Source organism: Poecilia reticulata, linkage group LG9 (assembly GCF_000633615.1).
Source record: "Poecilia reticulata strain Guanapo linkage group LG9, Guppy_female_1.0+MT, whole genome shotgun sequence".
Lineage (NCBI taxonomy): Eukaryota > Metazoa > Chordata > Actinopteri > Cyprinodontiformes > Poeciliidae > Poecilia > Poecilia reticulata.
In genome coordinates, this window is record NC_024339.1 from 33,233,382 (window position 1) to 33,248,684 (window position 15,303).

Here is a 15,303-nt window from a genome sequence, read left to right on the forward strand (position 1 = left end):
TAGAACCAGCTGGTGTAGAACCAGGTAGTGTAGATCTAGGTGGTGTAGAACCAGCTGGTGTCTCCACCCTCCTGGTTCTACTCAGGTCTCCAGCTGCAGGAATCAAAGTTTCTGGTCTCAGACTTTCGTCCTCTGGGCCTGAAATGTTCTGCAGCTGCTAGAAGGTCCACTGAGGAACCGGCTTCATGTGGCTCTGAGGTCAGAGGTCAGCCTGTAGTTCTGCAGTAGTGATTTGTCCAGATTGTTCTTTTTTATCAGTGGTTTGATAGCTGCTGTTGTCAAAGGGAAAACACCTGAAGAAAGCGATGAGTTACTATTTGGATCAGATCATGAATGACAGGCAGGCAGCAGGAACTGGAGCTTCACTGACTTATCATCCGTTGCAGGCTGAGTTTGATTGCAGGTCAGGTGGTTCGGTTTGTGATTATCAACTGTTGCAAATAAAGCTCGAGCATTGTTAATGTTTTTGTTTATGATTTCTGCATGTCCCCTGCATGTTTCAGTCTGGAGTGATGGCTACCGTCTTTCTTTATACATTTCATAACAGTCATAAAGTTGAGTTTTGGTTCGGCCGACTGCAAAGCTGATCTGATTTGTTCCTCTAGTCATAAGTGTTGAACATAAAAGATATTCTGCTCAGACTGTAACTAAATGCCTTTCTATCTGTACTCTGAGTTTTATTATTTTTAGTGTGGTTTGATTTATTTCAGTTACTAATGACAAACGTCTTTCATCCCAACAGCTCAACAAGAGTCCGAAGATCAGTTTCAAGGTAAAAACTTTACTTTTTTTTTTACACTTTTAGAGTTTTTGTCCAAACAATGTGGTTCAATAACATCATTTGTTTTTATAGAGTAAAAACAAGCACCAGAAATCAGAAACATAAAGAATGCATTCAGGCAAAAGATTTATTCTATGCAGCATTTTTATAACAGCTGAAGTTAATTACTAGGTTTTGCTATAAAATGGAACTATGTTCCTGGAAAACACATAATAATATTGCCCCTTTAGCCAAACCTGTAATCCCCTCCAGCATATCTGCAGGTTAATTAGCTCCTTACTACAGACTTTTTCTTATTCACACTAAGACAAATATTCTCATCTTGTTCTTCTGGGGTGAATGATCAGATCTTTGGAGACATGAATAATCTGATTTGACAGACAGTGTTTACTGAACTTTTATTTTCCAATCTTGTTAACCAAAATGTGAATTTTAACTTCAACAGGTTGGACATTGATCAAAACATCTTGAGTTTGTGGGATGGACTTCAGGAATGTGAAAACATGGCGGCTTGTGTCATGGCAAAGAAACAGGTTGGTCAAATTTGGAAGAAATCTAAAAATAAGAAGTGGGATAAGATAAATGAAAAAGACTGGAAAACATTATTTAGACAAAGAATATTTTCATAAACTGCAAATTATTTCCTTATGATAATAAATCCACATTCTTTCAGATGTGCTCTGACAATGAGGATAAGAGCAGTAAAAACCAGGGTGAAGAGAAAAAATGTTTTAATGAGTTCAAAAACCCAAAGGAACCCAGAAACGCAACCGACAACCGAGACAACAGAATCCAGTCCCCAACAAAAACCACAGGCAAACTTAAATACGGGGGACAAAATCAAGAAACAAGCGACAGCTGGAACCAATAGGACCATGACACAAACATAAACAAACATATTCTGAGAGTGTGGTAGGAACGTCTAGTGGTGCCTCCTGTCAGACGGAGTTTCAACTCCCAACTTGGGCAAAACTTTGAACACAGTCTGGGAAAGTCAGAGTGGGCCATGTTCCATGCCTCCATTGTTGTGGTAACTGATCAGAGCTTTGGCTGCATGGTGGTCGGCCCGTTTCAGCTGCAACCCTCGAGTCTGTTGGTGGTCACCCAACTCTGCTGTGGCATGCAGCATCTCAGGAGGGCAAGTGGTGCACCACCAACTCCGTTTATTGTGAGGAAGCAGCACAGCTGACCTCAACTTGGGACATTGTGGGTCGGGGGGCAGAATACTTTGAAGATCTCCACAATCCCAACAACATGGTGTGTAGAGAAGCAGCAGCGTCAGGGGACGTAGGGTCAGGCTCTCCAGTCTCTGGTGCTAAGATCATCAAGGTGATTAACAATAGCTCCTCGTTAGCAAGGCCCAGGGATGGATAAGATTCACCCAGAGTACCTTAAGGCGCTGGATGTTGTGGGGTTGAATTGGTTGAGACACCTCTACAACAATGCATGGGCATCGGGGCAGTTCCCTTGTATTGGTGAGCCAATACAAGGGAACCAGAATGGTAATAACCCTATCTAAAAAGGAGGACTTGTGTTCTGACTAAAAGGGGATCAATATACTGAACCTCTAAGGTCTATTCAAGAGTTCTGAAGCCAACTGCATAGTTAAGCCTCAGACTCAGGAGGAACACTGTGGTTTTCATCCTTGCCATGGCACACTGACCCAGCTCTACACCCTCTGCAGGGTTCTGGAGGGTGATGGCAGTTTGCCCCACCAGTTTACATGTGTTCTGTAAACCAGGGTTCAAGAGGTAGGAGTTCGTCCTGTAACCAGTGGATGGCTAGTTCAAGCCCTTGAGCTGAATGTTTCAGTCATTGTGTCCTTGGGCAAGACCCTTCACCTGTGCCAGCCCTGATTGTAAGGCAGCCTTGCTTCTGTCAGACTGCACCCAGGTAGCAGTGGCTACAATGTAGCTTACTAGCATCAGAGGGTATGCATGAATGGTTGTATGACCTAATGTGGTGTAAACTGCTGTGGAGTCCACTGGAGTTGATAAAGTAATCCAGACACATGGACCCTAGATATGGGCTGTAGATTCCTGCATGACTGGTGTCAAAGCTTGGTCTGAATTGCCAGCAGTAAGTCGGAAATGCTTTTAGTGAGAGTTTGACTAGGCCAAGGTTTCCCCATCACTGATTCAATTTGCATCTTTTATGGACAGAATTTTCAGATGCAACCAAGGTGTTGAGGGATCCATTTTGGTGGTATCAGCATCAGGTCTTTGCTTTCTGCAGATGATGTGCTTCTGTTGACTTCATCAGACCGTGATCTCCAGCTTTCACTGAAGTAGTTTTAAGCTAAGTCTGAAGTGGCAGGGATTAAAATCAGTACCTCCAAAGCAGAAACCATGATCTTGAGCCAGAAAAGGGAAGAGAGTACAGGGGGACAAGATCCTCCCCGCAAGGGGAGCAGACCTTCAAGGAGTTACAGCGGCCCAGGCACCTGGTTGGGATGCCACCTAGATCCCCCCCGCACCCCTGGAGGGACTATCCTTCTCGGCTGATGTGACCAAAGTAGTTGGAGAGAGGGAGCTGCAGGACCCAACCCTGGATTAAGTGGACTAGGAAGGAAGGATGGATGGACATTTATAAAGTAATTACAGAATAGATCATTCAAAGTGACTTTTTTAAGGTTTAATTGGCTCTAGTGGCCTTTATTTGAAAGTAGGCAGTGAGAGAGAAAGAGGGAAGACATGTGGCAAATGTCAGCAGGCCAGGACTCGTACCTGCGACGGCCATGTTGAGGACTAAGGCCTCTATACGTGGGTTGTGCATTACCCACAGCACACCCAAAAAAAGTGACATTATTAAGATGTTAGTCAATTGTTATAATCCCCAACACTAGGCAGGACAAGGTAATTTTATTTGTAAAGCACATTTTCAACAATAAGGTAATTCAAAGTGCTTTCAAGGTTAGAAAGAAAATAAAACAAACAGGCATTACATTGCAGAGGGAAAGTAAGAGAAACTGGTGACACTAGATTTTCTTGCAGTGTAGTGAAGTCAACAGACATGAACAAGACCGAGTCACATCCATATGTTGGTACCAGAAAACCTCAGTTAATATTCCACTGGCTTAAACACTTAAATAGAAATTTACCCACAGGAAGAAAATGTCTAAAAAATGTTTCAATGCTCTTGCTTAAAATGAATTTACTGTATTTTGCAGGATCTTGGAGCCCTGGTAGAACATGTTGAAAAGCAGAAGACAGATGATTGGCTGCTGAGAGCTTCAGAGATTTCACACAGTTACGGACAGAAGCTTCTGATCATAACTGACCAAGAACCTTCAACAAGCGAAAGAGCGAGACAGGAATAAGCCAAGGATCCTCACTATTCAGTAATAGTTCATGTGGAAAGCCTGAGCAATGAATCCTGTGTCCCAAAAGTTGACAGAAATACTGTTGTCAGAATATTTGGACATGTTTCAGAAGATGGACAAACTGTTTCTGGTCTGTGTGGCTCATCACTGGCAAATCTGGTCCTGAAGCCTGGACTGGAAGCAGCAGCAGTTTTCTCTCTGGATGGAAACACAACCACAGAGTTCCAACACAGCTTTGTTCGAGTTTTAATGGTCCGTGGCTCCAAAGCAGCTTTAGAAACTGTTCAAGACAATCACCAGATATACAAGATAATGGAGCAATCTGACTCTGTTTCCACATACAAAATCCCAGAAAGACCAGTTGATCACAGCACCCAGTATGACCACCAGCAGATCGTCTTGCTACAAGACAACACGGTGGTGAGAACAGCTGCTGAGTCTCTTTATGAGAAGCATGCAACAGTTAGTTCACTTTATGTCCTTGACAACAACCTAAAACCAAGACTGATTCATGGTGAACCTGTGCCTTTGTCAGAAAACAGCAGGCTGGTTCTGGTTGGTCATGGAGCCAGAGACCAATCTGGAGAGATGAAACTGGCAGGATTCAAATCCCCAGAAGTGGCCAAAATCATCCAAAACACTCACAGGGTGAGTGACCAAATAAAAACAACCAGTGTTGTGGCCTGTGATGTTGGATCTGATGAGTCTTTTGTAGAAACTCTGGCCAAAGAGCTTCATCAGGCCGGGATTGAGACGGAGCTACACCTGAGGAACTCTTTGGTCCAGGTTAAACATACAGGAGAGAAAATCACTCAAGAATTTACTGTAGATGGAGAACAATGGAGGCAAAACGATGACAGCAAAAAAGTGGTGGCAACTATTGACAAAAATGGAGATGTAATCATTAGAAGTGAAGCTGGCAGTAAAGGGGAAGCAATTTTCACCAATGAAAGAAACTTTCTGGGACCAGACCAAAACAACCGATACAACTGGCCAGAAGAACCAAGGAGGTTTATTGACCAAGACGTTTATACCAAAGTTGATCAGAATAACCCTGATAAAGTAAAATCTGCCTGTGATGAGCTTGAAGCTATGTCTTGGGGTTTGTTTCACCCAGAGCATGACAAGCCAGCAAAAGTCAACATTAACAACTATGAACATGCAGAAGAACAGTATGTAATAATGACAAAAGCTGGAAATAACATGGTGCAGATCAATGAACAACAAAAAATAAAAGAAATTCTTCGCAACTGTTATGAGATTAAATCTGGAAAGGATGCTGTCAGTTTGATCCGTCACTATGCAAAGACTGGAGAAACTAGTTCAACATACTTGAAGATCAGCGACTGGATATTTAAAGTTGATCCAAGAACTCTGTACATGATTCCAGTTGGAAAAAAGCTTGTGAGCACAAACGACAGGGAAGAACAAACAAAAACAAAGGAGTGGATTACAGAACAGAATGGAGAAAACAAAGAAAAGTACTCGAACATACGGGGGAATATTCAAAATAAGCAAGAGTATGCTAATTATGTGAGAGATATTTTTAAAGGTGATCGAATCTCACAGAATCTCTCCCCTGACAGGGAGCTCTTCTATGCCTGGTACTTCGCTGCCTCAGTCGTAGCCGAATCTGCTAGGAACTTGCGGACATTTCCTTTAACCCTTATGGCTCTCGATTTGATTCACAGTAGACCCAATGATGAATACAGGTTAAAGTTTCTATTTGAATACCATCCAATGGCAAGAGGAGATAGTTGGACTGACTCGTGGAGTCGAGGATTTAGTGGAACAGCAGCAGTACCAACCAGACTCAACCAAAATATCCAAAATATGCGTGAGCGTAAATCAATCAAGCTTCTCGAAGTCATACGTTTAGAACTCAGTTTATTCACCAAGTGGACACAAACAGTTGGTAACAATTTACTGAATCAGTTGTCTACTTTGGCTGTGGAGTACAAGATTATTAAAGAGGATTCACAGTTAAAAAATAATTACCAAAAATTCAAAGACACCCTGCAACCTCAGAGCTCTTTAATACCACCTACAGATGGGGGAGAACCTCGAGCATCTGGACCACTGAGTGGTCATGATGATGGTTACGTAACACAAAGAGACGTAATTTCAGCCTCAGAGTTAGAGAACTCCTTTATACATGAAGCATATTTCTCCAGAGGAACAACATTACTGGCTGAGGAGATCCATACTCAGCTTACAAAACAGTTTGGAGAAAATCTGGCAGGAATGCATGTTAGAAAGGGAAGTAACAGAATTGAAAATGGACAGTTTATATGTCAGCTTGAGTCCCAGCTTGCAGATGTCGAGCCTGTCGAGTTTAGAGCTGAGTTGTCAGCAAAAACTCAAGAGTTCCATAAAGAACTTCAGGAAAACATGGATAGATCGGTTCAGGAAATGGAAGAGCACAGTTTAACGTCCAGCCATCAGGGCAGTAAGTTTGCGGAGCGTGTAGGATCTGCTGTTGGGGTCCTGGGTCTCCTGCTGGGGATGAAAGGATCTATTCGTGCTTTTGAACAAGGTCATGTCAAAGATGGCGTCGCTGGGGCTCTGCAAACAGCTCATGGGACGGCAGCTATAGCTTCATCTGCTATAGCAAGAACAGCTCTGTCCTCAGAGGGTCGAGCTGCCAAAGCTGCAGTAACGATAATGAGAAGTCCTGTAATGAAAGGAATGATGACAGCCATTCCGATAATAGGAATTGGATTTGGGGTTTACAATATTGAAGAAGATTTTAAGAGGAATGATGCATTAGGATACATTGACGGTTATATTGATATCGAAATGGTTGCTTTAGATGTTGTTGAACTTGCTCAGCCTGAACTTGCACCTTTTATTGCTCCGGTCAATGTGGCTCTTTCAGTCGTCCGAATGGTAGTTGATGATATTTACATGGGCATAAAAAATGAACTTGACAGCCTCCCAAAGGACGCTGCACTCCTGAGTAAAATAGGGGCTGTATTTGTTGGATTTGGAAAAGGTGTTTTTCATTTTATAATTCATGTGGCCAGTTTATTTTATGATTGGCGTTATGATGAAATTGAGGAGGGACGTAGGCTTGTTGCTCAGATTTCAGATTACCGTAAATATTACGTTGTTACAAAGGAAACAGATGGAGTGACTGCCATTGATTTTAGCGGGGGAGCATCCTCCTGGAACGGAGGAGGCATCGACTTCTGCCTTGCTGACAGTGGTCAGTCGAAGCTCTGCATGGACTATTTTGTTTCCAGTGATGAGAGTTTTGGGAGGGGATGCTGGAACATTAATGCACAGGGAAGTACAGATATAATTCTTGGGACTGGAGAATCACATGAATTAGAGCACACAACACTACAGAAAAAACTTTTCATTTTCATACCAGCCGGCTCTGTGACTGTGGTCTCTGGTTACAAAGATGCTTCATATTCACGATATGGGACATACAGGGGAAACAGGGCTTCTAATCGTTTCTTTGCTGTCCAGAATGCAGGTGACACACATATGATTGAAGTGATGCTGAGTTATTATTACAGACTTTACGGTGAACCAGGTGATGATAAATTTTTCCTTGGTCCTCAGAAAACTTATGTTGAAGGTTCTGGTGGGAAAGACACATACCTGATTCCAGAAAATGGAGGAAAAACCATCATCAACAACTTCGACCCCTCCAAAGCAATGGACACTCTTCATTTCAGCGTTGACTACAGAGACATTTCTGTGTACAAGTCTGGATGCGATGTCGTGCTGATGTATCAAAGCACTCACAGTGTGACCATAATGAACTGGTTCTTAGGGGAACTGTACCGCCACATGATCATGATGTCAGGAGACGGAGTTTTGTTTGAGATCTCCTCCACTGTGGTCACTTCGGTTCAGCTGATGGCCACAGGAATCAACAAGATGTTTCAGAAACTCGGTGAAACTATAAATGCTGCAGATCCACTGCTACGTGCAGTTATAGACATCGTAGGAACTCAGTTTGATGACATTATTCTTGGAAATGATCAGAACAACCTGATAGATGGAGGAGGCGGCACAGATAGACTGAGTGGTGGTGAAGGTGAAGACATTTACAACATCAAAGGTAGCAGCCAATCAGTGTTGATTGAAAATTTCTCCAGAGACAGAAAAACAGACCTGGCCATTATAGATGCAAATCTTCAAAGTTTTAATCTCTGGGTGGAAGGAGATCATGTTAAACTGAAAGCCGTCCATGACAACACACCCATCTACGTGACCCTGGTGAACTGGTTCAGGTCACAGGAAGACCGACACCTGGTCATCGTCACAAAGGATCTGCTCACCTTCACAATCTCAGACAACATAACTGACTGTCTGCTGAGCAACAAGTTCCTGAAATGCATTAAACTTCAAAGAATTGACTACAGCAGCTCCTCATCTCCTCTGGTGGTGGATCTTCTGGCTGATGCAGCTTTAAACAGCCTGACTGAGGTTCGTGGATCAAAGTTTAACGATGTCATCAAAGGAAACGATGAACACAATGTTTTTATTCCTGGAGATGGAGATGATTTTATGCAGGGAAGAGGAGAAGATTGGTACATTATCTCACCTGGTGGAGGAGAAAAAATGATCAACAACCAATCACCAGATCAGGTCTTAGACAAGCTCTTCCTGAAAGAACGATATGAGAGTTTAACAGCTATCTGTGAACTAGGGAACATCATCATCTTGGTCAACAGAACAAGAACTGTTGAATTACAGAATTGGTTCCTTTCAAAGGACTATCAGCACCTGGAGATCAGGACCAGTGATGGAGTAACAGCTGGACTGAAGACCAACACCAGCAGCTGCAATGAAGCTTTAATACAACCATTCATCATTGACTACAGAAGCTCATTACATCAAACTGATCCAATCTGTCACCTATTCTTTTTAAAACAATCACTAAGACTCTTTTGTGGCCTAAAAGGGAAGAAGATTATGATGAAAGAAACTGGTTCAGTGAAGGAAATGTTCGGTTCCTCAGGCTTTGACATCATGGTTGGGAACAAAAACGACAATTTGCTTGATCCATACACCGGAGGGGCAGTGATGTCTGGAGGTGAAGGACAAGACACCTACATAATCAAACATGGATATGGAGATAACTTGTTGATTGACAACTTTGCAGAGGATCAGAAAACTGATACAGTTCTGGTGGACATGGACTTTATTGATGGAGGTCAAGTTGTGTTGGATTCATCAACAGAAGATCTGCGAGTAACAATCAAGACAGAAGGTGAAGAGTTAAAGTTTAGTCTGATCGACTACGGTCTTGGTGACCAGCATCAGCACCTTGACTTTCTGAGCTCAGACGGAGTTCGTTTCAAACTGAAATCAATGAACTCCTCTGGAGATGCGCCTCAGCTTCAGGTTGAAGCTTTCAAAGTGACTCTGAAACAATCTGAAGTGGACTGCCGTTTGGACCTCAGCATCCAGAGAAATCTGTCAAAGGTCCAGACTGCACAAGGTTGTCCTTCACAGTCCAACTACATGATAGGCAACAATCAAGACAACGTTCTGATTGGTGGGTGGAAGGATGACGCCTTGGATGGAGGAGAAGGAGATGACGCTCTGATTGGAGGACATGGAGCAGACATCCTGGTTGGTGGAATGGGAGACGACACTCTTTATGGTGAAGATGGAAATGACACGATGCTGGGCGGCTCCGGCTGGGACGTCTTCATTCCTGGACCAGGACCTGATCTGGTGGACGGGGGTTCTGGCAGAGACACTGTTCTGTACCGCGGTGACCATGAAAAGGGCTCAGGGGTTTACGTTAACCTGCTGAGCGGCCAAGGTCACTATGCTGATGCTGAAGGAGACGTGTTGAAGGACGTGGAAGCCGTGATCGGAACCATCTACTCCGACATCTTGGTGTCTGGTTATGAGAGTTCCCTCCTCAAAGGTTCAAGCGGTAATGACATCTTAGTGTCCACCGGTGGAGATTACCTGGTTGGAGGAGATGGGAATGACATCTACATGCTGGCCTTCGACCACGGCTCCGTCACCATCGACAACTGCGCTAAAGACAATGCCACCGATGTTCTGTACTTCAGCTCACATTCATTGCCATCATTTGATCACCAGTTTCTGCCAGACAGAATCGTTTTCACTTTCTTTGGACCTAATCAAACTGCTGTGAAAGTTGGACTGAAAGGCTGGAGAGACGATGACAGTGAATGTGGCCATTTGAAGCTGGTTTTCAGAGAATTGGAGATCTCAGTGGACCGTATTCTAGCTTTCTACCACACAACTTAGGCCAAAAGAAACATGCATTAGGCTGAAGCAAAATCCATTTAGGGATCTTTTTGAAACATTATGCAGTTAGCCGTAGAAAAGTAGGTTACATTTTATTTGAAACATTATGTTCATTCATTTGTACTTTTGATATTATGCATTAATAATCGATATTTGAATGGCAGGATTTGTTTGGATTTGTTTTCTCCACCTTTGTCTTCAGTGTCACTGATAAGATTTGAGTTCATTTTGATTTGTTGCTTCAACAGTAAATGTCTACTAAGAAGATGCCTTAGAAATCCTTCTGAAAACCAATATGTAATCTTTAAAGACTTTAATCAGTTACAATAACATTTAATTTCCCTCTGGAATCAATAATGTATTTCTGAATTTGAGTATTTGCTACTTGCAACACATTTCTATTAGGACAGTTGTTGAAACAAAGTTCAGGACCAACTTTTCCAAACTTGCATGTGGGATTATTTCTTTGTTCAGAATTTAACTGTCATATTTCAACTTCTGACAAACATGATTATTTCATATCTAAAATACTAATGTACTTCCAAATCAACACATTTAAGTTAATTGTATTATAACCAGCAGTAATTGTATGCAGGAATGCAATAGTTCAATAAAATTATTGGTTAAAAGAATATTGTCCCAATATTTAATGATCAGAAAAAAATGTCTAAAAAACAGTCTAGAGACAGTTAAAGTAGTTTTGTATTTTTAATTTGTCATCATTTGCATTTCCCACTGAAACACTCAGAGAAACTGAGTACAAAGACACTTTTCACCCTTGCAGCAGCCCACAGTGATTATGTGATACCTGAAGGTACATGACAGGCCGCAGGATACATGTGCAGCACATTGTGTTGTTCCAACAGTTAAAGTGCAGCACAACATTCAGGGAAAAAAGAAAGTCTCCTTAAGCTATAAAATCTAATGATGGATAGTAATACTCAACATGTTTAACAACAATGGGAGATGAAATTCAATGTCACTCTGGAGGATGAATCGTGGGAAGACACTTGTATTCGCTGCCACAAGGGAGTCGGGAGTCCGAATTGGAAAGAATTTGACTGGAAGTGCAAAGCAAGATTTTTTTCAAACTACACTTAAAAGTTGTCTTTCAAAGTGCAGTCCTAGTTCATCACTGATGATAAACTAGGACTAGATAAGCAGTCCGGACTAGCGGTCCTAGTGATGAACATTGGACTGGTTGTGGTCAAGTTTCTGGGATTGTCCTCTGAAACAAAACTTTCAAAGTGCATCATTTTTCTGGTTATTTTCTCAGTTTGGGTTACCTGACTTGTCCTACCTGTCATGAATTGCGGTGGAGAGGAAGACGCTGTGGACCCAGGTTGGAATGAAGAAAATGATGATGTAATCTAACAAACTTGACACAAACACTAGACAGTCTAGAGAAGGACCTGACAGAGAACAAGAAACACAGGTGGGCTTAAATACACGGGGTAATCAGGGGAACTAGACACAGCTGGGATCAATCAAGGGTAGAAAGGACAACGGGAAACTCAACTGGCACAGAAACCTAAATAAATACACAGAAAAACTCAAATCCTTACACTACCTACCCTGTGTGATGGCAAGTGGAAAAGTAGGGACTTTGTAAGAATATTGATGTGAAAGCCCCAGTCTCAATCTCAGGATTAAAATGTTTACATTTAAACTGCTTGTTTTGGTTGGCAATAAAAAGTAAATTAATGAAGTGCAGCAGCCTGGGAGGCTCTAAGTATAGATTGGATATATTGCTATATTCAGTTAGTAGATCTTTATTATAATGCAGTGGTTTAGCACCTCTGACGAGCCGCTGCTCCTCAGCTCCATTCGCAGGAACTGACAGGAAGCTGCTTGATGATTGATTCTGTCTGAAATAACAAGGGAGGCAGATGTTAAATAAGAGTTAATATTTAATTCATAATTGAAGTATTTAGGTATCTAAATGTCAGACAAAAAAATTTAGTTGAAAGTAACCAATGTATTTAACAGCTTACTTGCATAAACATTATGTGTTACCATTTTGAAATTGGTGAAATATTTTTACTTTTACATAAATGCTTCTGACCACACATGGATACATGAAAACAGCTCACAGGATTTAATCAAATCGTCCAACAAAACTCATCTATGAAGATGAAGCTATGATTTTAGCCATGAGGCAGATTTTAACCGACCTGCAGGTTTGCATGCAGCCGTCTCGCTGAGGCCACCGAACCAAAAACGACAATTTTACGACTCGCTAAACAAGTTCTGAATAGTCATCATAAATTAGCTGACATTTTTACACTATGAAATGAAAGTATATATTGTATTTTTTCAAAGAAATAAGAAAATACATACCACCATGTCATTACAGTATTTCCAAAGAACTGGATGTAGTCCTCAATGTTTCCACAGATTGGAAGAATCTGTGTGACTGCGTGTTTTTTCTGTGCGAGTGTGTGATCTTTCCTCCTGGAGGATCTCTGCTGGAGAGGCGCTCCATCTGCACAGGGGCAGGTAACCAGTGGCTCTGTTTAAAGACGCTGTCAGACGACCCCTGATGTTTAACGTCTTTGGTATAATTAATCAGCTTCGTACTCTTTCCTGTGAGACCATTCCAGATGTCTTCCTATCCTTACCTCTGCACTCCCAGGATTTTTTGTATCTTCGCTCCTTACCTGTCTCAAAACTCACCTCTCTCTGGATCTCCCTCGCTCCATGGGCGTCTTCCAAAGCTTCCTTACCGCTCTCTGCCTCCCGCTCTCAGTCAGGAAACACCGACTGGTTTACACACTCCTTCACCAGCGCCTCTACCGAGGTCCTACCTTCTGCTCATGGCTAAAATAAAACCAAACCAAAAGCCAAAGAACATCCTCTGCTCCCTCATCTTCATCATCTGTCAGCTGTTTGTTGATCGAACCGCTCCTCTCTGCCTCTCCAGACTTGGCTGAGATCTCTGCAGAACCAGACTCCGATGCACCTGGTGGCATCCATCCAGTGGTGATGGACAAACGAAGCTTCCCAGCCCTTTGCCCAAAGGCTCCTTACTCAGTAATTCATTCATGGCTCACTAGTGACATCTGCTGTTGAACTAAAACTGCGACACGTTGCTGCTCAAATAAATCATACTTTAAAATATATTAGAACATACCAGTTTAGGCAATATGTCACAATAAGGTTTTAATCAAATCCATGAAGGGTTTATTGAACCCGGTTTATCTTTGTTGTGATTTGTGCCTGAAGTAATCCTGCTGCCTGTCAGCTCAGGTTGTGTTTTCTTATATCTTAGATTTGACAGTAAAGATATTTGCTTTAGTGATTGTTGGAGCAGAACTAATGTTTGGTGTGTAACTTCCTGACAAACTAAGATTTTTCTAACTTTATTTTTTTGGGAACTTCTGGTTCTGATCCTTTATAGTTACCTGCAGACAGGATGTTAACCTCCCAATAACTTTCAGTCTGTTTCTGCTGAGGCTGACGATGAAACAGCAACATTTCTGGAGAGAGGGGCTTAATTATTATTTAACAACCTTGTTGTGAGCAGTCATTTCAAAGTATTCTCACATGGGAGAGGATTTTCGCCTTGTTCTTGGCTCCTTTTCAGCCACTGCTCTTCTCAGATGCTACTATCTCTGATGTGACGAATCGACGCAAAATGAAGCAGTGACGTGTCCATTGTAACGCGACGGGCCGTTTGTTGTCCATCGCGTGGTTTCCAGCCAGACGGCAGACGCATCGAAGCTTCATCTGACACGCTGTTTTTACTCTGCACTCGCCTGAAAGCCTGGCTTCAGGTTTCCCACCACCAACTTCCTGTGGTCACTTCCTGCCACCTCTGTAGCGCAGCGGCAGCTGCTGGACGTGCCGTTTAGCTGCCCTTTAGGTCTGACCAGTTAGCTGAAAGACACACAGAAAATATTTAACTCTGAACCATGCATTCTCAAATTAACATAAGCAGTAGCAAATAAAATAGTATTTGGATCTAAAATAACTTAATATTACATAAAAGTGCCACTTTGTAGCTTGTGCTGTAAATCATTTGTATGATTCTGTATTTGCCTCCCGATATGAACTGGATTTTAGGCTAATTAGTCATTAATGTTCCCACCTCCCTTAGCAGAGGGCAGCTACATGCTAGCTCAGACTATTAGCTACTCAAATTTCTGACCTATTAAATTACAAATGATTTTCCAAACCAAATAATATTGTTAGTTATTAATATATGCACGTATAATCCCTCTGTAACAATGAACTCGGACTTGCTAACTTTTAGCTACATACATCCAAAGATAAATAAAACCTGACCGTGACAGATGACCTCCAATAGTAAAGCTGTTGTCGCGTCTCTCATGAATGACGCGATGACGTCATGAAACCGAGCCACCGCCACGGCTTCCGGTCGGACGCGCTCCGCTCGTTGATCATTTTCATTATCACTCTGTAGTTCCTCTGACTGTTCATGGCGATCTTCGGCTACATCCAATGCCTGCCACTCATTGACTACCTCAACAAACACCTTCTGATTCCCGGGGCGCCACCTAGCTGCCGCTGAATGCGACAGTCCCCAACAATGGACAGAAAAGCCTGTTGATGCTCCAAGGGTTACATATGGAGTTAAATTTGTTTCAATTATTCACTCAAAAATACCTAATCTCAAATTTAAAAAATAAACTTGAGATCAAAACGTTTGGAACTTCAAAGATTTTTTTGGTAAACAACATTTTTTTTTTACTTTTCTTTTATTGAAATCACTAATTTTTGTGTGATGAAGTGAAACAGTTATTTGAAAACAAACTTTTATTTGAACGTCAGAAATTTATGGTTGCAATTTTCTTTTAGGTTGCGCTTCTCCAACTTTTACTTACTAGCTTAAGTTTTGATTGCGAATCTCATGAACATCCTGGGCGGGGCCTGAAGACAAACGATGTAAGACGTGTCCCTATTGGTTAGTGCTGGCTGAAGC

The 15,303-nt window shown here is 42.1% G+C and overlaps 1 protein-coding gene across 3 annotated transcripts in view; it reads left to right on the forward strand.

Moving 5' to 3' along the window:
* Nucleotides 1–10,980, forward strand: part of LOC103470766 (uncharacterized) — a 13,060-nt gene extending 2,080 nt beyond the window's left edge. The window contains exons 4-6 of one of the 3 annotated variants that reach the window (XM_017306581.1): nucleotides 743–772; nucleotides 1,227–1,314; nucleotides 3,951–7,702. In XM_017306581.1, coding sequence (XP_017162070.1) covers nucleotides 743–772; nucleotides 1,227–1,314; nucleotides 3,951–4,100 — 268 coding nt within the window. In that variant the 3' untranslated portion in view covers nucleotides 4,101–7,702. Of the gene's footprint in view, nucleotides 1–742; nucleotides 773–1,226; nucleotides 1,315–3,950 lie in introns of all 3 variants that reach the window. The other 2 variants (XM_008419424.2, XM_008419425.2) reach the window with 2 other exon arrangements.
* The last annotated feature ends 4,323 nt before the right edge of the window (nucleotides 10,981–15,303 follow it).